Genomic DNA, 22,966 nt, shown 5'->3' on the forward strand with positions numbered 1-22,966 from the left:
AAACACCAGCCCTAGAATCAGGAAAATTTTTCATGAGTTCAAATCCAGTGTCAGACACTAACTATATGATCCCAAGCAAGTCACTTAACCTGTTTGTCTCAGTTTCCTAATATGTAAAATGGACTGGAAAAGGAAATGGCAAACCATTCCAGTATTTTTTCCAATAAAACCCAAATGGGGTCATGAAGAATGGCACACAATTGAAAAATGAATCAGTAACATTCATGAGGAAGATAAGGCTTAGAGGGATGATGTTTGTCCCTTTGTTTTTGAAGAAGACTGTGACATCAGGGATGTGATGCCCTGACAAGCACATGATTTGGGATTTGAATGAGGGGTACAATGCTAAGTCACTAGCCTCACTTTCTCCTTCAGAGCCATCTGGATCCAGTGGTCATATATGTGAATTGGGATGAGTGGAGATGACTCTTAATGTGAGACAATCAGCATTAAGTGACTTGCTCAAGGTCACATGGTCTGAGGTTGGATTTGATCTCCAGTCCTCCTGACTTCAAGACCAGTGCTCTTTCCATGGCACTACCAAACTACCCAAGAGGGATAGATTCAAAGTGGAAAAAAGTGGTGGCAGAAAGAATTACTCTCCTTCAGTGATCTAAATGAGCTCATTCTTTGTGAAGGGAATAGAGAGAAATGACTTACACTAGGGATATTGTGGAGGTTGATCTTTTTGTACTGATTAGAGATGAGAGGTGAAGGAGAGATAAAGATCCAAGCTAACAATGAACTTTTTTGATCTGGGAGATTTAGTAAATGAGTGGTGGTGCCAGAGACAATCATAATGAAATTACAATGTAAGTTCCTTGAAGGGAGGGTCCATTCTCTCTCTTCTTTTCTCTTCTTTTCTTTTCTTTTCTCTTCTTTTCTCTTCTTTTCTTTTCTTTTCTTTTCTTTTCTTTTCTTTTCTTTTCTCTCTTCTCTTCTCTTCTCTTCTCTTCTCTTCTCTTCTCTTCTCTTCTCTTCTCTTCTCTTCTCTTCTCTTCTCTTCTCTTCTCTTCTCTTCTCTTCTCTTCTCTTCATTTCATTTCATAAATGAGCTTGCCAAAGAAGAGATTATGCAGAGAGAAGTTGAGGGCTAAGGTTGAACTCTTCCAGGGTTGAGAGGATGAGGAGGTAGCAAATGAAACATCAGGGTTAAAAGCAAAAAGACATCTTAGAGAATGGGGTGTTTCAGAAGTCAGGGGAAGTAGTTATCTGTGTCAGTTGCTAAAGAGAACTTAAGAAAAATGAGGATGATGACAATGTGATTAAGATCACTGGGAGAGTACTTTCAGTGTAGTTTTGGGTTGTTGTTGTTGTTGAATCATTCAGTTGTGTCCAACTCTTCTTGACCCCAGTTGGGGTTTTCTTGAAAAAGATATTTGAATTGTTTGCCATTGCCTTCTCCAGTTCATTTTATAAATAGGGAAATTGAGACAAAAGAGATAAGTGACTTGCCCAGGGTCATATAGCTAGTAAGTTTCCAAGGAGAAATTTGAGCTTAGATCTTCCTGACACCAAACCTGGTTCTTTATCCACTGTACCCCCTTAGGGATGGAAAAAAAAAGTGAATAATAAGGAAGTAAAGATGTAAATTCTAGGCAACTTTTTCCCCTGGGGGAAAAATATTTTTAAATTTTCTTGTTTTGTTTTCAGATCACCAACATTTATAGACTACTCCTAATTTGTGAGAAGTCTCTTATAATAAGGTAAAAACAGCTAAGTAAAATGAATAATACAATGACCTCATATGAAAGTACATGCAATATTTCACATTTTTCTAAAAAGGAAAAAACTCCCATTAACAATATGGCACATTTTAAAAAATAAAATGAATGTATTGTAAGAAACATGCAATCAAGCAAAACAAATTCTCTAAAAGACAGTACATAAAAATATGTCTCATTTTTACCCTAAATCCATCACCACTCTCTTATGGATCACATGTTATCCCCAGTCCCATGATATAATGGAGGATCAATGGATTAATCGTAATTCTTACAGCTTTTAGAGTTGTTTGCTTTTACAATATTGTTATTATTTAAATTGATCTGGTTCTGTTTCATTGTGTACTAGTTTATAAAATTCCTCAACGTTGTTCATTTTCATAATATTGATATTTTATTTGAATTATTTCTCTGGTACTGCTCCCTTCATTTTCATCAGGTCATGTCTTTCCATGTCACTTTGAAATAATCCATTTGTTAGCCTTCCAACATTTGTATTCTACAAATTATTCAGCCAGTTCTTATGTGATGGACAGCTTCATAATTTTCAGATTTTATTTTTTTTTACCTCCACAAAAAAAGAGTTGCTATAAATATTTTTGTACCTATAGAATCTTTTTCAAGTCCATCAACAGTGCATCAATGTACCTACAGCCTCTCCAACAAGTATTGTTTCCCTTTTTTGGGTTATCTTTACTATTCTGATGGGGATGTGGGAGAAAAATCTCAGAATTGCTTTAATTTGCAGTTTTCAAATTAGTTGTAATTTGAAGCATTTTTTCTATTGTTTAAAAACTTCAAGTGACATAATTTCTAGATAATTTAATCATTTTATCATAAGGCTCTTGAATGCCAAAGATTCCTAATGAAGGTTGGCTCATAGTTTCTATGTCCTTGGAAGAGCAGGTGTTCCCGAAAGTGACAGTCTGATTGATTAAAAATTAATGAGAGGTGGATTATATTCCAGTGATGGTCTTGAGGTTCTTGACTTGGATCTCTCAAGACTTGGTCAAAGAAACTTATGAATTTTCGCATCACCTGTCAAAAAAAGGGATTATTTTCCCAGACCTGTCTGAGTAAAATCAATAACAGGATTTGCCTAAACTTAGAATTTCTTTTATTTCTTTGATTAGATATCCCAACACTGATTGATTTTTGGATGATGAAGTAGAAAAGGGAAAAACCTTGGTCCTGATTCAATAACTAGTTATTAATATGAAAGAAATAATTATTTCTCTCATTTTCATATGATTAGAGATAGCCTGAGTTTCTTCCCTTGAGAACTATCTCCCTTCATCTCCTTAGACCTTTTATCAAACAGGGAATGGCTTATATTTTTTTATAAATTTGTTTATTAGAAAAACTTACAGCAGAGATTTTTTTTCCTATTTAATCATTTCCCTTTTAATGTTAGCTTTATTAAATTTACTTTTGAAAAACTTCAATTTATGTAAACACAATTTTCTTTTTATCTTCTGCAGTCTTTTTTTGTGTTTGGCCATGAATTTTTGTCCTATCTGATTAGGTAATTTTTTTCCATGTTGATTTTGTTTATGATTTTACCTTTTACATTTAGGTCAGATATGTCTGGAGCTTATTTTGATGTAAAGTCTAAATTTTCCAGAATTTTGTTACCTCACCAAATAATACTTATCTCAATTTCTGGGTTTGTTTGTTTTTTTAATTAGAATTCTAGGATACTAGTTGTATTTGATTCTCTGTTATGCATCCAATCTAGTTCACTGATGAATCTCTTTCTTTTTAACGAGCAGCAGATTGTTTTTAATAATTATTGGTTTTGTTGTATACCTTGAGAATTATCATTGCTCGGCTCCCTTTGTTCCTTTCTTTTCATTTTTTTCTTGAGATACCTGACCTTTTTTTTATATGGATTTCATTATCATTTTTTCTAATTCTATAAAGTAATCCTTTGGTAATTTGATTGGTATACCTTTTAAATTAGTAATTTAGGTAGTATTGTCATCTTAAATTCTGTTTGCTCATCCTATCTATGAATAGTTAATATTTTTCCATTTATTAAGGTCTGTCTTTATTTCTGTAAACAGTTGAGTTTAATTGTATTTATATATTGTTTATTGTATATATATATAGGTATGTGTATGTTGTATGTATATATTCTACAATAATTTTAAATGAAATTCTTTCTTTTTCTTTACTATGTTACATTGTTATTATTATTATATAGATATCCTGATGATTTATATGGATTTACTTTTTATCCTCTAAGTTTACTGAAGATATTGTTTCAGCTTACTTTTAGTTAATTCTTTACTTACACCATCATATGATATGCAAAAAAAAGTGATGATTTTGTTTTCTCTTGACCTGGTTATTTTTTTTTGATATCTTTTCCTTGCCTTATTCCTATGACCAGCATTTCTAGGATAAAATGTTAGAGAAAAGGAGTGACAACAGGCATCCTTGTCCTTGTTTTACTTCTCTAAATTCATTGGGAAGTGTTCTAGTTTATATATTTTTCAGGTAGTAATAGACTTTTGCTCTAGATCTATTACTATTTACCATTTTAAGCAAATGTATAATAATGGAATAAAGTAGTAATAATGAAATGAAAGTGTAAGGCTGAGATTATTGCTTCTTTTCTTTCTTTCTGTTTTTGTCTTTGCATAGGAGTAGGAACTTAAAAAAACCTACTGAATTGAATTGTAAAGTCAAAATGAAGGGTTAGTTCTGGGGGAAAGTTTAGATTAGTTAGAACTGGGGGGAAAAAAGAAGAGGTCCATTTATTCCTCTATTTTCTAGAGATTTTTAACTGAATTGGTGGTGACTTTTGTAAAAAGTCTTTTCTAAATTGACTGAAAAACATGTGATCATTGTTGATTTTGTTATTAATATGGTTTGTTGAGTTTATGGTTTTTCTAATAAAAAACCAACCCTGTATTACTGCTGTAACTCTTAGAGTTTCAACCTGGTCATAATGTATTATCCTTGTGATATGTTCTTTTAGTCCCTTTGCTTATATATTATTTAAGAATTTTGCATATGTGCTCATTAGGGATATTGGTCTATAGTTTTTTTTTGTTTTAATTATTTCTGATTGTTATATCAAGACCATATTTTTATCATAGAAGGAATTTAGTAGGGTACCTTCTTTTTTCAAATAATGTATTTATTTTTGCAACAGGGAATTCTTTGAATGTTTAATAGAATTCAATTGTGAATCCATCCTAGCTTTTTTTTTCCTTTGGAAGTTTACTTAAAGCTAGTTAACTATCTGCCTCAGAATTTGGATCATTAAATCCTCTTTTTTCTTGTCCGTTAGTTTTGGCATTTTATATTTTTATAAATATTCATTTATTTTATTTAGGTTAGTTTTATTGGCATATACTTTGGAAATGTATTTATGTGAATTTCCTTCAGTTCTTTATTTGTTGTAAATTCTTCTTTTTCATATTTGACACTGCTAATTTGATATTCATCTTTCTTATTTTTACTCATGTCAGCTAATTTAGATTTGTCTACTCTGGGTTTTTCTAAAAATAACAGCTACAAGAATTATTTATTAATTCAACTCTTAAAAATTTTACAGTGAGGAAATTAAAGCAGAAATATGGTTAGTGACTTTCCCAGGGTCACAAAGTAAGCATCTGAGACTATATTTGTACTCTTGTCTTCTTGACTCCAGAACCAGCATTATTGTAGCACCTAGCTGTCTATTTATTATTATTTGTTTAAAAGTTGAGATCCAAAGCACATTCTTGCCCTGAGCACTTTGAAAAAAATGGAAAAGATTTTTGAGAAGTCTCCCTGTTCACCTACTTCTGAGTCCTTTTCCATTGAGATACATCTCTTCCTTATTATCATTTCTTTGATCTTGCAACATGATTTAAATAAAAAAACTTCTTCCTGTTCTATTTCATTTTCTTTGTGCATATATGAGTATGAACATATATAATAGATGTCCAAATATCTACATAAATACATGTACAAATAAATATGTTTTCAAATTCTATTGAGAAATGAACAGAAGTTGATAAAAATTTGTGCAGTGTAATTGGAAATGCCACCAAGAAGGGAGGAGGGAAGGGGAAAACTTGAAGATGTTCGGAAGAGGGAAGAAACTGATTTTAGAGCAGGAGAGTGTAGTATAAAAATGGAAAGAGGATCTTGAAATTTGGTCAGAGGTGCCAGGACAGTAAGAACAGTTTGAGAACCAAAATCCTTGGGCAGAGCGTATTAAGTCATAGAATAAGGCTTTTTAAATCCATCCCACCCTGCCCTTCTCCTGCTGACTCAGGGCATATCCCAGGCAAGTCACTTATCATCTCTCTTCCTCATTTCTCTCTGTATAAAATGAATATACTAATATGCCCCCAGGTGAGTTGTAATATGAGGATGTGATATGAAAGAGAGATAGGCAGAGGCAAATAGACTCAGACTGAGACATACATGGGTAGATAGATGGACAGGGAAAATGATGGACAGACAGATGATGGACTGATAATAAAAATGGTTGGATAGATGATAGATGGATGGATAAATATTGATAAATGGAAACAGATGTATATAATGATAAATGATGGATACAAAGACAAAAATAGATGATAGAGAGAGATGGATGTATATAGATAAATGATATAATTTGTAAAGATAGATGAGATAAATGATATAGATTTTACTAGATGGATGAGAGATATATAGATAGTCACTGATTTTGCATTAATGGGGAAACCATCTTCAATACTCATTTTTTTGTCATTTTTCAACCTTATTCTTAAAATCAGGGTTAGCAAAGGTGAATGTATGGAACAGAAGTATTAAACATAGCACCACAAGATCTCAGATTGGAAGGGATCTCAATAAACATTTTATCCAATCTTAATTTGAAAGGAATCTCCTCTTTAACAATACCTACAAGTATTCATTCAGACTTTGCTTGAAGACCCCAAGGAATAAAAACTGCCACCTCTGAAGATTGTTCTTTTGAATGTTCTCATGGTTAAGGATTTTCCCTTATATCAAACCCAATTTGACTTCTTTGACACTTCCACTGATCCACCCTCTATTTAAAATTATCTCAACTTTTGTTTTCCAAATCTGTCACACTGTTTACTTACTGAGTTTGCAATCTGATAAAACCCCCATCCCCTCCCCACTTATGTACTATTGTTCAGCAACAACTTTCCCCATAATATCCTTGCAAATATAGCACCAGAAAAAGATTTTTTGTGTGTTTTTGGGGCTTTGGGGTTTTTTTTTTTTTTGGTTATTTTTCCCAAAGCTTAGGACTGTACATTTATCTCTATTATATTTTACTATATTCAGTTCTAACCATTGTTCTAATCTATCCAGATCTTTTTAAGATCCTGACTCTGCTATTTAGGAGGTTACCTATCCCTCTTAGCCCTGTATCATTTACTTTCAACGAAGTCTTTGATAAAAATATTGAATATTGCAGAGCTAGGAATAACTTTCTTGGAAACTACACTAAAATAGCTTCAAGTTGGCACCCAGAGTATTCTTTAGTGCTCAATCATTTCCAAATCTACCTAAATATGTCATCCTTGAACCCACAGCTTTCCATATTATCCATAAAGAGACTGAAAGACCTTATCTAAAATATTGGTGAAATCCAGGTACATATATATGTATGCATATACATGTATTTTGTATATACTCACATGTAAATATGTGCGTATGTACATATGCACATAATATTAATATATCCACATGTCTACAGTGTCTCTCTGCTCTACCAGTCTAGTTACTCTGTTATAAAATAAAATGTGTGTGACATGCACTATTCCTAGCAACTATGACAATTTCTGGCACTTAATAAATGTTTGTTGATTTGATCAGTTGACCTGTTCTTGAAGAAGCCTTCTAGCCTTCTTTAGGGCCACTGTTTCCCTTTCTAAAGAATCAGAAACCATTACTTCATTGATATGTTACTAGAATTTTCCAGGAATTGAAGTTCCATAGCTTGTAGTTTCCAGACTACCTTTTTTGAAAATCAGGATAGCATTTGGATCTCTTCAGTCCTGTGGCACATCTCCCATTCTTTACACTTTCAGAAAACATTTATAGCCACTCAGCAGTCACACCTCCAGTTCTTTCAGCACCCAAAGATAGAGTTCATCTGAGTCTCATGACTTGAAAGTGCTCTTTTAAGATTTCCTAATTTATCTTGGGATAAATGAGTATATCATTAGAAATTAAATCCAAGATCCAACTCTTCTCTTAGTGCTTACACTCAATTTTGGGAAATATAAATGTGCCTTAATGAAGACTGTAGGACAATTACTACATGAATATATGCAAGATAGTTGACTATTCCTTAAAAGATCAGTGAAATAACAAACTTGGATGGGGGAACCATAAGGGACTGAGATAATATTTCACATAATGCAAATTACTTTTGCAAAGTTAGAGAAGCAGGAGTGTACAAAACAATGAGGGGATTGAAGGGACAGTACTTCATTTTTTTTTTTTTAGAAAGATTTTATTTATTTTGAGTTTTACAATTCTTCCCCTATTCTTGCTTCCCTCCCCCCACCCCCCCACCCCACAGAAGGCAATCTGTTAGTCTTTACATTGTTTCCATGGTATACATTGATCTAAGAGAAAAATCATATCCTTAAGGAAAAAAAATAAAATATAAGAGAAAAGCAAAATTACATAATAAGGTATTGGATTTTTATTAAAATTAAAAGTAATAGTCTTTGGTCTTTGTTCAAACTCCACAATTCTTTCTCTGGATACAGATGGTATTTTCCATTGCAGATGGCCCATAATTGTCCCTGATTGTTGCACTGATGTGATAAGCAAGTCCATCGAGGTTGATCATCACCCCCATGTTGTTGTTAGGGTGTAGAGTGTTTTTCTGGTTCTGCTCATCACATTCAGCATCAGTTCATGCAAATCCCTCTAGGCTTCCCTGAAATCCCGTCCCTCCTGGTTTCTAATAGAACAATAGTGTTCTATGATATACATATACCACAGTTTGCTAAGCCATTCCCCAGTTGAAGGCCATTTACTTAATTTCCAATTCTTTGCTACCACAAACAGGGCTGCTATGAATATTTTTGTACAGGTTATATTTTTACCCTTTTTCACAATCTCTTAAGGGTATGCACCCAATACTGGTATTGCTGGGTCAAAGGGTATGCACATTTTTGTTGCCCTTTGGGCGTAGTTCCTAATTGGTCTCCAGAAAGGTTGGATAAGTTCACAGCTCCACCAACAATGTATTAGGAAGGGACAGTACTTTAGAAAGAATGGACAGGGACAGCTAGGTGGCACAGTGGATACAGCATTGGCCCTGGAATCAGGAGGACCTCAGTTCAAATGCACTCTCAAACTCTTAATACTTGCCTAGCTGTGTGACCTTGCTCAAGTCACTTAACTCCATTACCTTAAATAAATAAAATAAAATAAAAAAAGAATGGACAACCCATGCTGCAAAATAGGTAGAGATGAAGTTGAGAAAGAAACCAAAAGGGAGCCTGAATTCTCAGAAATTTCTCTCCTCTTATTGCTGCTCACTCACATTAGTATAGCATCTTATAGTTAAAAAGCATGTTGCTTAGAACATCTCTGTCACCTAAGTGTACTTATACCCATAAGAGGAAACTGAGATTCAAGAGTTCAATGACTTATTCACTCTCCCACACTTTGTTAGTGTAAGTTTTATGATTCAGCCTTTCAGCTCCGAGGAGCCCAGATCTCTTTCCCTCATGCTTTATTATTATTATTATTATTATTATTATTATTATTATTATTATTATTATTATTATCATTTTTCTTTTAGGTTTTTGCAAGGCAATGGGGTTAAGTGGCTTGCCCAAGGCCATACAGCTAGGTAATTATTAAGTGTCTGAGACCAGATTTGAACTCAGGTTCTCCTAACTCCAGGGCTGGTGCTCTATCCACTGTACTACCTAGCCACCCCTCCCTCATACTTTTTACTTAAAAGTCAACACTTTAAAGGGTCACTTAGTATGATAGGGGCTATGTCATTATGAGAATCCCTACCTTCAAAGAGCTCAAATTTTAGAGACAACAAAATATTAACCCCAATCTTGCTTAGAAAACAGAACCTTCTTTGATTGAACTATGGGCTAGAGCAACTGAGTGTTCTTTTTGCAGAGGGGAAGGATATTAGCTCAGTTACACATTACTTCTTTTAAGAAAGAACCATTTTTCTATGGTGTCTGAACCCAGTGGTATTGTGAACTGCAGGAATTATGGTCTTCTCTTTTTTTTTTTTTATTTTTATCTAACAGAAAGCGAAACAACAGACAGTGTGCCAAGTGATGAAGAAAGCACAGAGGTGAGTGTGGGTGAGCATTAAATCCTGAGAGAGGTGCTTTAGGAAAAAGCATTACCAAATACCATCTCAGTTTTGTTAGAGAATGTTTTTGTTGGAAGATAGAGAGAATGGAGTGAGGGTGGGGAAGTGCACCAGAGTCTGACTGCTGCATTCTGGTAAGGATCATGAATTTTAAAATCAGGTCATTGTAATGAGATAGGAGAAAATAAGTAGAGAAAGTAAAAAGGATTAACTTTTTAAAAAAAATCATATGCAACTAGTCAGTACCACAAGTACCCTTAAGTTATTAGAGGAATTGTTGTCTGGCCAGGACCACATAACCCAAATCCAACAAACAGAAGAGCCAAGCACTCTACCAGTAGTTAGATTTTTCTCTCCCTTTCTGTGATCAGGTCTAAGGCAGTTGTTTTTGTGTTTTAATCTTGATTTTGGGTCCTCCTCCTTGAGATTTCCCTCCTCCTGGCAGTGATTACATAATGATAGGAAATGGTGATAGAGACCCTAAACTCCATGTGTGTGTGTGGGGGGGGGGGCAAGAAGTGGTTAAAGGGGGTAAAAAGAAAACAGCAAAGTGAGGAGGAAGAGTAGGAGAGTGGAAGGAAAGGAAAGAGAGAAAAGACATATGACTGCACCCCAGCTTAATGCTTCGAAGACATTGATGATTCCCTTGAACTAATTTGGAAGCCAACAGGAACATTAAGCTTCCTGCTGAGAAGTTCCTCATTTTATTTCCTCTGAAGCAGGGGTTCACTGAACCTGTGGCTCACAGTAAGAGTTAGAATAGACATAGTATACTTGTTTAATAATGTGAAACCTAAATAATACTTCTTAATTTGGAGGTAGATAGAAGGTATGGAGTCAAACTGATCTTTTATCATCTTTTCCTCCTTTACATAAATCTTGTCTTTAAGGAATTAGTGTGGTTAAGAGGAAAGAATTCTTAAACTGGGGGCATTGGACATATACACACACATATACACACCAATATAATGGGTTTCCTTTGTAATCCTGCAAGTGTTATTTATTGCATTTTAAAACATTCAGAGGGGGCGGCTAGCTGGCATAGTGGATAAACCACCAGCCTTGGAGTCAGGAGTACCTGGGTTCAAATCTGGTCTCAGACACTTAATAATTACCTAGCTGTGTGGACTTGGGCAAGCCACTTAACCCCATTTGCCTTGCAAAAAAAAAGCCTAAAAAAAACATTCAGAGAAGGGGTTCATAGGTTTCATCAGCTAGCAAAGGGGTCCAAACAACCTTGCTTCAGAACCCATGCTCTAAAGTGAGAGCACTGGTGTTCAAATTCTGCCTTTGACACTTGCTGTGTGACCTTAGGCAGACCAGTTTATCTCTGAGCCAAGTCCCACTTTCTTTATCTATATAATGAAAGGGCTATACTGGATAGCCTCTGAGGTCTTTTTCTGCTCTAGAACTGTTTTTGTTGTTGTTGGGGTTTTTTATTTTTTTAGGTTTTTGCAAGGCAAATGTGTTAAGTGGCTTGCCCAAGGCCATACTGCTAGGTGTCTGAGGTCAGACTTTTAACTCTGGGACTCCTGACTCCAGGGCCTGTGCTCTATCCACTTTGCCACCTATCCATCCCTAGAACTCTGTTTTTACAGGCAGAGAATGGGAACTGGGTGAGGAGAATTCCTTGCTTAAGTTACAATTAATCACATATGCATATTGTTTAGTGAAAAGTACTCTAGACTACTGCTAGGATTGTGACTTAAAAAAAAGTACATTTGACAACAGCATACATTTTCTCTGGGGGAATAACTGTTTTTTAAATGTTTTCTTTTAAAGCAAAGCAATTTTAAAACCTTTCTGAAGTGAAAATGGTTCTTAAAATTATACTTTTCTTTGAAAGGGACGGCAACATTGGCTGAAAAGAAACATTGAAGGTAAACAGTACCTAAGCAATATGGGGACAAGAAACAGCTATCCACTGCCTAGTATGGCAACTTTCGTGACTTCCAATAAACCGGATCTTCAGGTCACCATCAAAGAAGAAAGCTCTCCTGTGCCCTACAACAGTTCTTGGCCTCTCTTCACTGACCTACCCCTAACACCTTCAATCTCTCAGGCTCCCACCAGTAGTCGGCCCGACCAAGAGACCCGGGCCAGCGTCATCAAGAAAACATCAGATATCACCCAGTCAAGAGTCAAGAGTTGTTAAGCCTTGGACTGTGAATTTTGGCCGTGGCTGTTGGAGGTTTCCTTGTTTCTGTTTTTGTTTGTTCATTTATATTTTATTTTTCTCTTTGAACACCTACTTTAGACAAATCGAAGGGAGGAAAATGCCTTGACAATAGAACATTAATTGCTATGTCCCACTCCAGTACTGGAGTTTTTTTAAACTCAGGACCCCAGCTTATCTCTCTAAAGCCTGTTGGTTCTCCCAGGACAGAACTTTGGGCCTGCTCATTCAAGTCTCAGGACTTCCTAGGACCATCAATACCTTGCTTGGGGGCTGCATCTCTCATAGTCAAGGCCAGGTTAAGACGGAAAGCCTCAGAATGGAAGAGAAAATGTGAACTCGCTGGAATTTAAAAAAAAAAATTTTGTGAATATGTATATAATGCAGTACTAGCAATATTGCAGTCTGCTTTCTGCACCTTATCTGATGAAAGCACTTACAAACAGGCCTTTTTCATTATCTTGCTCTAAATTAATGGCACATTCAGAACCCCTCTTTTCCCTCTCCTCTTCCTCAAAGTCTATTCATGCTACATGTCCATAAGGATGAGGGAAAAAGAATATTGATCTTGTGTACAGATGTCACATTTTGGGACTGCTTTTTAAAAATGTTTCTAATCTGCTATGCTTGAATGCCACGCGGTACAATAATAATCCTATCATGAGGAGATTATGCAAATTCCCAGATTTGACAAACAAGCACTCTAATTCTAACCAGAGCAAGCTTTTTTAATTTTTTATACAGGGGAATATTTTATTCAAGGTAAAAATTCTAAAGTGAATATAATTGTTTTTTATCTTTTCTACAGTAAATTTATAATTTTAAAATTCATTTTCTTGTTTATCAGCAATTATTATTACATCCTTGTGGCACATTTTTTTTTAATTTTGTAAAGGTGAAATAGCTTTTATGAGCTCGTGTAGCAATCAAATTATCCTGTGGATTGATAATAAATAAATATGATATAAAGTTAAATTTTTAATGAGCATTTTGCCTGGTTTTCTTTCTAATCTGCTTCGAAGCTTCCTGGCATAATGCACAGAGAGCTATCCTAGAAAGTCAGAAAGATCTGAGTTCAAGTCCCACCTATGGCACATACTTGCTATGTGACTCTGGGCAAGTCATTTAACCTCTCACTACTCTAGGTATCTTTCCAGCACAGATCTTTTTGTTTGTTTGTTTGTTTGTTTGTTTTTGGGGGGGGTTGTCCAAAGTTGCATAGTTTGGTAATTACTAAATGTCTGAGGCCCGATTTGGTTTCAGATCCTTCTGACTCCAGGGCTGGTGCTTTATCCACTGCTACCTAGCTGCCCCCCAGGACAGATCTTCTTAGTGTGTGTGTGTGTGTGTGTGTGTGTGTGTGTGTGTGTGTGTGTGTGTGTGTGTGTGTAAGAGAGAAGGGGAGAGAGAGAGAGAGATAAATGTCTTCAGCAGTCTCATAAAACCTATAGATTCTTCAGAATATACATATATGTATATATATATATATTTTATCATAACTAAAAGGAATGCTAAATATCAGTTAGAGGTAATTAAAAATAAAGATGTAATTTTTCATTCTCATCCACATTTGTGCACATTCTGAAATCTTTCCAAAGATGGGTTCTATGGAGTCCAGCTGAAGTACTTCTGTAAGACTGTATGTTTGAGAGAAGTTGCCAACCTGAATTGCTGGAAGGAATTTACTTAATTTACTGTTCATACCTTATATGAACAAAATTGTTCTAGCCCTGTTTCAGAACTCAGAGATAATGAATACAGATATTAATTAATAATAATTAGTAACATTTATATAACTCTTTGGAGTTTGTAAATTATTTTTGAATTTATAATATTACAGTCATTATCCTGATTTTTACAGATGAAGAAACTGAATGATTTTCTCCAGGTCACAACCTGTATAATCATCAGTAACCATGTGAGGCTGAATTTGAAGCTAGGTACTCTTGCCACCCAGTTGCCTCTCTCCATCAGGAATGGGACAAAATTGGTGGACTACTAACCAGGATGCTCAGGAGAGTATTATTAGGGAATCTCAAGCTGTATCCTTTAAGATAGACACTTATTAAATGGAACATGAAGAGCTATAAGGCAACTCCTGTTTTCCTCCAAAAAAGAAATTAGAATCAAAAACTACAACAGGGAATAATAATTCCCACCCACCAGTAAGGTTTTTTGTACTATTTGAACTGTAGAAAACCCACTGGTTTCCCTGTGTCCCAGGCTCACCTCTTTGAAAGGCAGACTGCCCAAAACTAAGTCCTCAATTTATCCCTTCAAGCCCTAGAAAAATCTAACCAAAAAATAAATAAGAAAGAAGCTAAAGCCCTAAATAGAATTTTAGAAAATTCAAATATGATTTTTCTGATGAATTTGAATGGAAATAAAGTATATATATTTATATGGGTGTTTGTGTATGTCTGTGTTTTTTTTTAATATCAACTGTGTATCTTTACAAATTTAATCATGTTCTGGGACATAAAAGTCTGAAAAACAATTGCAGAAAAGGAAAAAAATCCACTTCTTATATTGACCATAGTGCATTAATAATTATATAAAGTACTACTTAAAATGCTAAAAATCATTTGGACTAAATAAATCTATCCTAAAGAATTGTTGGATCAAAGAATAAATCATGCAAATGATAGATCATTTCATTAAAGATAATTAAAACAATAAAACAACATTCCAAAATTTGAAGAATATAGTCAAAACTAGTTCTTAGGAGAAAAATTATGTCTTTGGGTACTTTCATTATTAGCAAGAAAGAAAATGAACAGATCAATGAATTAAAATGATAGAAAACATTTTAAATTCCAATTAAGTAGCAAAATAAAAATCTTAAAAATTAAAGAAGAAATTGACAAATATATTGAATAAATAAAACTAGGTGGTGATTGGTTTAAAAAGACAGTAAGATGCATAAATTACTAGCTAAACTATTTTGCCCCACAAGGAAACAACAAAACCAAAAACTTGAAATAAAAATTTATAAAAAAAAACCACAGGATCCAAATAAATACAATGAGGAAGAACATGTAAACAATGTAATTTCATAGGAAAAAAATTAAATGTACCATAAATGAACATTGAAAAATAATACTATGACCAATTGAATTCTATCAAACATTCAAAGAATAATTCCAAAATTAAGTAAATTACTTTAAAAAAAATCAGAGGATGAGGATCTTATTAAACTTTTTAGAACATTCTTATTAGAATTTTTTAGAATCATAATCTGGGAGAATCAAAATGAAAAAGTAAATTAGACCAATAAATATATATTCAACAAAAATATTAGACAAGAGACTAAAATAGCATCATACAAAGAACATACATTATGACCAGGTTGGACAATTAAACCAGGGAGGCAAGATTCCTTTACTTTTAGGAAAATCTCAAAAACAATGAATAAAGATCATATTTTTTTAGTAAATTCAGAAAATCTTTTAACATAAATGATACCCATTTCTGAAAATCACTAGAAAACATAAAAATAAATAGTCCCTTTCTTATGATGAGGAATAGTACATAACTAAAACCAAGAGCTACCATTACATGTAGTGGAAATAAAAATCCTGATCAATCACATTGTCATCATTTTTATTTGACAGTACTAAAAATGGAGGTCATAGCAATAAGGCAAGAAAAAAAAGGGATTTTTTAATAACAAGAATTATAATTGTGGATAAGATAGTTAACCCTACAGAGTTAACTAAAAATAAATTGAAGCAATGAATGACTTTAGGAAAGGTGCAGGATATAAAATCCATAAAAATCATCTAATTGGAGTTATATAAGTTATAATACCTATTCAGTAGGAAGACAAAGATATTTCATTTAACATTACCAGAGAATGTATATAATTCTTGGGAGTCTATCTTTCCAAGACACCAGAACTATACAAATATAACTGCTAATAGCTATTTGCAGAAATTCAGTAGGAATATTAATCATGAATAGGATGAGTCAGTGTAATAAAAATGATGTTTAATTTAATTATTCAATGCTATATCAATCAAATTACCAAAGGATTACTTTATAAGAACTAGAAAATAATAAGGAAACTCATGGAGAATAAAGTTCAAAAATCTCAAGAAAAAGTGAAAAGAAATGGATTAAGGGGCTGTAACACTGTCAGATCTCAAACTATACTATAGAGCTGTGAATACCAAAATAATTTGGTACTGGTTAAAAAAATAGATTGTGCAATAGAACAAATTAGGGGTGTGTGTGTGTGTGTGTGTGTGTGTGTGTATGGATGTATGTATATATACATATATATGTGTGTGTGTGTGTATATGTATATATATATATATATACATACACACATACAAACACACAGCATTCAGAAACAAATATCTAGTATCTTAATATTCACTTGATAAACACAAAGAGCCCAGCTCCTAGTAGTTACCAAAAAGTCCTGGGCAGCTAGGTGTTACAGTAGATAGAGCTGGAGTCTGGAGTACTTGAGTTCAAATCTGGCCTCAGACTATCTATGTGGCCTTGGGCAAGTCATTTAATCCTATTGCCTTGCAAAAACAAAAACCAAAAAAGTGCTGGGGAAATTACACAGTTTGGAAGAAATTAGGTCTAGACCAATGTTTCACACCTTATATCAGGTTAAGTTCCAAATGATCTTGACCTAGATATAAAAGTTCACATCATAAAAAAAATTAGAGAAGTATAGAAAAATTAACTGTTAGATCTTTGGATAGGAGAAAAAAATTATGAGATAACAAGGAATAGAGAGGATTCCAAAAGAAAAAAATAAATTATTTTAATTGCATAGGATGAAAAAGATTTTTTATAAGCAAATATAAAACTAAAATTAAAGGGGAAAGAGTAAACTGAGGAAAGGTTTTTATTCCCAAGATACATAAAAAACATATTCAAATTTAGAAAGGAAAGAGCCATTTTCAAATTGAGATGAATATGCAATTCTCAAAAGTATAGCTTTATGAAAAAATGTTCCAAATCACTACCAATTAAAGAAATGCAAATTTAAGTGATTCCAAGAGTCTGCCTCATACCCATCAGAGGGGTGAAGATAATAGAAAAAAGAAATTGATAAATGTTGGATGGATTGTGGCAAAACAATCATACTGATGTACTATGATGGTCCTGTGAATGAATACAACTACTCTGGATAGTCATTAAACAGTATGTGTTCTTTATTGCTGCTAGGTCTATACCCAAAAGAAATTCTAAAATAACTGTTAATAGCTGTTTTTGTGATAGGAAAACACTGAAAAGGGAGCTGTTCATCAATTGAGGACTGGTTAAATAAGTTGTAGATTATGAATGTGTTGAAATATTGTACTCTTAGGAATGAGGAAACATGATTTAAAAGAGACATGCAAAGACTTATATGAACTGATTCCAAGTGAAGTAAGTAGAACTGGGAAAACAGTATGCTCTAAAATTATTACAAAAAATGAACAATGTTGAAGACAAATAAACTGATGTACAAACAAACACAAGAGAACAATTTAAACAATAACAACATGGTAAAAACAAGTAACTTTGAGAGCCATAAGAACGATGATGGGGTTGAATGGCCATCCATGATTCATTCCATAGGAACGAAGATATATATATTCTCCATATGAGATGAAATTTATTTTGCTTGGCAACTTATTTTTTATGAGATTTTTTTAAAATATTGAATTAGGAGAGAGAGAAAATTGGTTTTTGGTCATTAAAAAATAGAGAAGGGGTGCTACAGATGTGAAATACTGCATATATTTTTAGATGATGTCACTATTAGTGTATTTAACTGTTGTACTTTGTCAGAAGAGATTTCCCATGAAGTGGAAGTAACCTGAACTGTTTCTAATTTTTAAAAACTGCCAAAGTAATGAAACTTAAAGTTGCCACTTTAAAAAAAAAGGAACAAAATTCAGGGTCCACCTCTAGATAAATGCCAATAAATCTGTTATGCTCAATGATGTGCTTTCCCCTTCCAGCCTAACTTAGAGAAAGTAATAACAGTTTTGTACTGATCGCCTCTACAAAACCCATCATATGGGAATTGTCCTCTCCTAGGGTTGTTGAGCTAGAAACCCAAATCTTGATAGATTCTATTCATTATCCTACTTATATATTTGGGAGAAACCTTGGCTAGTCAGGAACCAATCTTGAAGGCCTCTGGTCTGTAAGGTTAGAAAAATAAAGCCTTTCTCTCCCTTTCTCTAATGGTCATGGCGAATGGTAGTTAGGATTAAAGGGTCATAATTATTTTCCAAAAGAATGCCCTGTAAAAGGGAAAAATGCAAAATGAATATAACCAAGCCACTTCTGAGAAAGTTTTAAGAAATGAATAGGACTCCTGTGGTAGATTTTAGTGAGCAAAATAGAAGTAGGCATGAGTTGTAAGGATAGGCCTCTACATGAGCATGGGTGTTGAGAGAATTCAAGAAAAATAAATTTAAAGAAACCTATTGTAATATATTTTTCCTCAGTTTACTCTTTCTCCTTTGATTTTAGTTTGATAATATTTACTTATAAAAAAACCTTTCATTTTATGTAATCAAAATTATCCATTTTTTTCTTTTGGAATCCTCTCTATTCCTTGTTATCTCATAAACTTTCTCCTATCCAAAGATCTGATAGTTAATTGACATTTCCAATTCATGGAAAATACAAAGGATTATTTTTTTAAAATGCCTATCTCAGTTTGCAGGGGATGTAAATTAGCTGTCTTAAAATTAATCAGTCTTAAATTAAAAAGGAAATTAATATTCTGCTAGTTGGCCTTGTGGTTGGGAACTCTACCCTTGGAAACTCAATCTACCCCAATGAGTAAGTTCTCTATGGGCCTTATATTGGCTCTCATTTAATATCTCTAATATGAGGGATTTAACATAGAAGAGTCCTCAGTCTGGTGGTCAGTCAAACTCAAATAGAAATATATCCATGCAGGACACATATTGACTTAAAAAAACATAATTTTACATAATATCTGTTGTATTGAATTTTTATTTATTTTGTTAACCATTTCCCAGTTACTTTTTAATCTAGTTTCACCAAGGCAGAGTCTGACACCTCTGTTCTAGTCCTTTAAGAATTTCTTTCTGGGTAGAGTCAATATGGCTGCATGAAGGCAGAATTTCCCTGAAACTCCTTCCCCCCCCCCAAAAAAAAAACCCCACGAAAGCCATCAAATTATGACTCTAGCCAAAATTTAGAGGGGCAGAAACCACAGAAAGACTGAGTGATACAATTTCCCAGTCCAAGACAATTTAGAAGTTCCATGGGAAAGGTGTGTTTCACCAGACCAGGGGTTTGAAAAAAGCCACAGTGCAGCCCAGGTTATCACCAGGAACATCTTGAAGAGGCAGTGAGAGAACTCTGCTGCAACAGAGGACAGGAGCACTGGCCTCAGAACAGCCCTATGGTGAGAACATGCAGTGGAATTGGGGAAGCCAGCCTGCAGCCCACAGATGGTAAAGGGGTAGGGGGAGACTGCAGAAATCTCTCTGCTCTCCCTGGGGCAGGACTCTGCTGTTTGTCCACACTCAGATCCAGTTTGCAGTTTGGGCTTCCACACTAAGACCACCAAGCAGGGACCCTCCTCATAGCTCCAGGGTAGATGGGAGTGCCTGTGGTCATCTACATATCAAAGTACAGGCAAGAGAGCATAAGACCTTGAAGGAAAAAAGGTCCCAGAGGAGTGTCTCAAAAACTCCCAAAGCCTTGGAAGTATGGTAAATTAATCTCAGACTGAGGAAATGAGAAAACAGAAGAAAAAGAAGAATCTGACCATAGAAAATTACTTTGGTGCCATGGAAGATTCAGAAGATGACAAACTCAAAGCTTCAGTATCCAAAACCTCCAAGAGAAATAGAAAATGGGTTCAGGCTAAGGATGAGCTCAAAAAAAATCCTTTGAAAAGCAATTAAGGGGGGCGGCTAGGTGGTGCAGTGGATAAAGCACCGGCCCTGGAGTCAGGAGTACCTGGGTTCAAATCCTGTCTCAGACACTTAATAATTACCTAGCTGTGTGGCCTTGGGCAAGCCACTTAACCCCATTTGCCTTGAGAAAACCTAAAATAAAAGCAATTAAGGGAGGTGGAGGAAAAATTGGGAGGAGAAATGAGAGTGATGCAGATAAATCATGAAAACTAAATCAGCAGTTCGATGAAAGAAATACAAAAAAAAATAATGAAGAAAATATGTTAAAAACCAGTTTAGGCCAAATGAAAAAAGCAAAACAAAAGGCAATGAGGAGAAGAATGCTTTTAAAAGCAGAATTGGCCAGCTGGAAAAGGAGATAAAAAATCTCTCTGAAGAAGATAACTCATTCAAATGCAGAAATCAGGAAGAAATAAATGTCTTCCAAAAAAAGCCAAAAATTAGAAGAAAGTGTGAACTATCACATTGGAAAATCAGCCAACCTTGAAAACAGATCCAAGAGAAATAATTTAAAAATTATTGGGCTACCTGAAAGTCATGACCAGGAAAAGAGCCTAGACTTCATTTTTCAAGAAATAATACAGCAAAATTGTCCCGAGATCCTAGAAGCAGAGGATAAAATAGAAATTGAGGGAATTCACCCTTCATCTCCTGAAAGAGATCCTAAAAGAAGAACTTCTAGGAATATTATTGCCAAATTCCAAAACTCTCAAGTCAAAGAGAAAATACTAAAAGCTGCCAGAAACTAACAATTCAACTACCATGGCTCTATAGTCAGAATTACACAGGATCTGACAGGGCTTAGGTCTTGGAATATGATATTCTGGAAGGCAAAAGATCTTGGTTTACAATTGAGAATCAACTACACAGCAAAACTGAACATCCTTTTTCAGGGGAAAAGAATGAAACAGGGGACTTTCAAACTTTCCTACTGAAACAACCAGAGCTTGACAGAAAGTTTGATCTGCAAGTGCAGGATTCTAGTGAACCATAGAGGGGATAATGAGAAGGACTAACTATGAAGAATTTAATGATGTTGAAATGTTAGTATTCCTGCATGGGAAGAAGATATTGATAACTCATATGAACTTTCTCATTTACAAGAGCTTTAAGAAGGAGCATATATAGACAGGGTATAGGAAGGAGCAGCATATAATGGTATAATATAGTAAAAAAAGATGAAGTCAATGGACTGGGAGGAAGAGAAAGGAGAGGAAGAAGGGGCTAAGATATTTTACATAAGAGTCAAAAAAAAGCTTTTAAATGGAGCAGAAAGGGGGAAGGCAAGGGAGAATGAGTGAACCTTCATTTTCATCAGAAATGGCTCAGAGAGGAAATAGCATACCCACTTAATAGGGTATAGAATTCTATCTTAACCTGGAGAAAAATGAGAGGAAAGGGATAGGATAAGGGGGAATGGGGGGAGGGAAGGAGGGAGTAGGTGATAGAAGAGAGGGAAGATTGTGGGAGAGGGTACTCAGATATAACACACTTCTGAACAGGGACAGGATAAAAGGAGAGAGAGAATAGAATAAATGAGAGAGGGGAGGAATAGAGTAGAGGGGAATACAGCTATTGATAACAAGTGTGGGGAAAATATTGATGAAACATCTTGGGTGGCTATGATGGGGAAGGCAACTCATCCCAGAGACAAAACCATTGAAATCTGAACACAGACTGAAGTACATTTTTTTTCTCTCTCACTACTCTTGAGATTTCTTATCTTCTTGGGGGGGGGGGTTATGTTCATTTTCATAACAAGATTATTGTAATAATATAAAATAAAAAAGAAACTTAAAAAAAAAGGATTTCTTTCTGCTCCAGAATTGAGGAGCTTTATTATCTTGCTGTGATAAGACCTGGGATTCATGAGATCATAGCTCCAGTCTTAAGGGTACAGTAGGGAAGTGAATAAGCATTTATTACATGTCTATATGTGCTAGACTCTTTGCTAAGACCTTTGTAAACACTGTCTTTTAGGCCATCCAGTCCAATCACCCCATTTAACAAGTGAGCAAACTGAGACCCAAGGAAATTAAATGACTTGCCCAGAGTCAAGTAGATAGTATCAGAGGATCATCATTTTCTAAAAGAAATAATGGGAAAGGGGCAGCTAGGTGGCACAGTGGATAGAGCACTGGCCCTGGAGTCAGGAGTACCTGAGTTCAAATTTGGCCTCAGACACTTAATAATTACCTAGCCGTGTGGCCTTGGGCAAGCCACTTATCCCCATTGCCTTGCAAAAAAAAAAAAAACTGAAAAAAAATGGGAAAGCACAGGAGACAAATATATGCCACTTAAAAGAGAAAAATGCAAAATGAGTGTAGCCTGGCCACTGCTGTGGAAATATTGAGAAATGAGAAATGAACCAGCCCCCTGTGGTAGGTATTAGTGGGCAGAATAGAGAAGAGGCAGGGAAAGTTAGTCCAGTTGTCCAGGGTTAAGAAGCATCTCCTCAACCTCCTTCTTTCTTCCTCCTTAATCCCATGTATATTCAGAGCATCCTGCTCCCTTCCTGCCAACATCAAAGTCAAAATACACTCCAGATAAAATTCTTCTCTGATCATTTATGGGACTGTTTCTTTTCAGCAGCTGTGCCCAGTCTTGGTAAACTGTTTGCAGAGAAAATGCAATAAACATTCATGCAGGTGTGGGAAATTGGAGGCACAATCAAAATAGTTTAAAGAAACTCTCCCATTGCTGAGGAGCACTTGAAAAACTGGCATAACTTGGAAAAGTAGCAATTAAAAACTGATTTCCATCCCCCCCAATGATTCTTTTCCACAAGTTCAGGAAAATAAGACACAAGGATATC

At 34.8% G+C, this 22,966-nt stretch overlaps 1 protein-coding gene across 14 annotated transcripts in view; it reads left to right on the plus strand.

Annotated features, from left to right (window-relative positions):
- IRF2 (interferon regulatory factor 2) overlaps positions 1–14,768 on the plus strand; it is a 174,314-nt gene extending 159,546 nt beyond the window's left edge. For 11 of the 14 annotated variants that reach the window (XM_074228894.1, XM_074228888.1, XM_074228889.1 and 8 more), the window contains 2 exons: positions 9,989–10,035; positions 11,903–14,763. In XM_074228894.1, the coding sequence (XP_074084995.1) occupies positions 9,989–10,035; positions 11,903–12,211 (356 nt within the window). In that variant the 3' untranslated portion in view covers positions 12,212–14,763. Of the gene's footprint in view, positions 1–9,988; positions 10,036–11,902 lie in introns of all 14 variants that reach the window. The other 3 variants (XM_074228887.1, XM_074228881.1, XM_074228893.1) reach the window with 3 other exon arrangements.
- The last annotated feature ends 8,198 nt before the right edge of the window (positions 14,769–22,966 follow it).

This window comes from Macrotis lagotis, chromosome 3, assembly GCF_037893015.1.
Source record: "Macrotis lagotis isolate mMagLag1 chromosome 3, bilby.v1.9.chrom.fasta, whole genome shotgun sequence".
In the NCBI taxonomy this organism is placed as follows: Eukaryota; Metazoa; Chordata; class Mammalia; order Peramelemorphia; family Peramelidae; genus Macrotis; species Macrotis lagotis.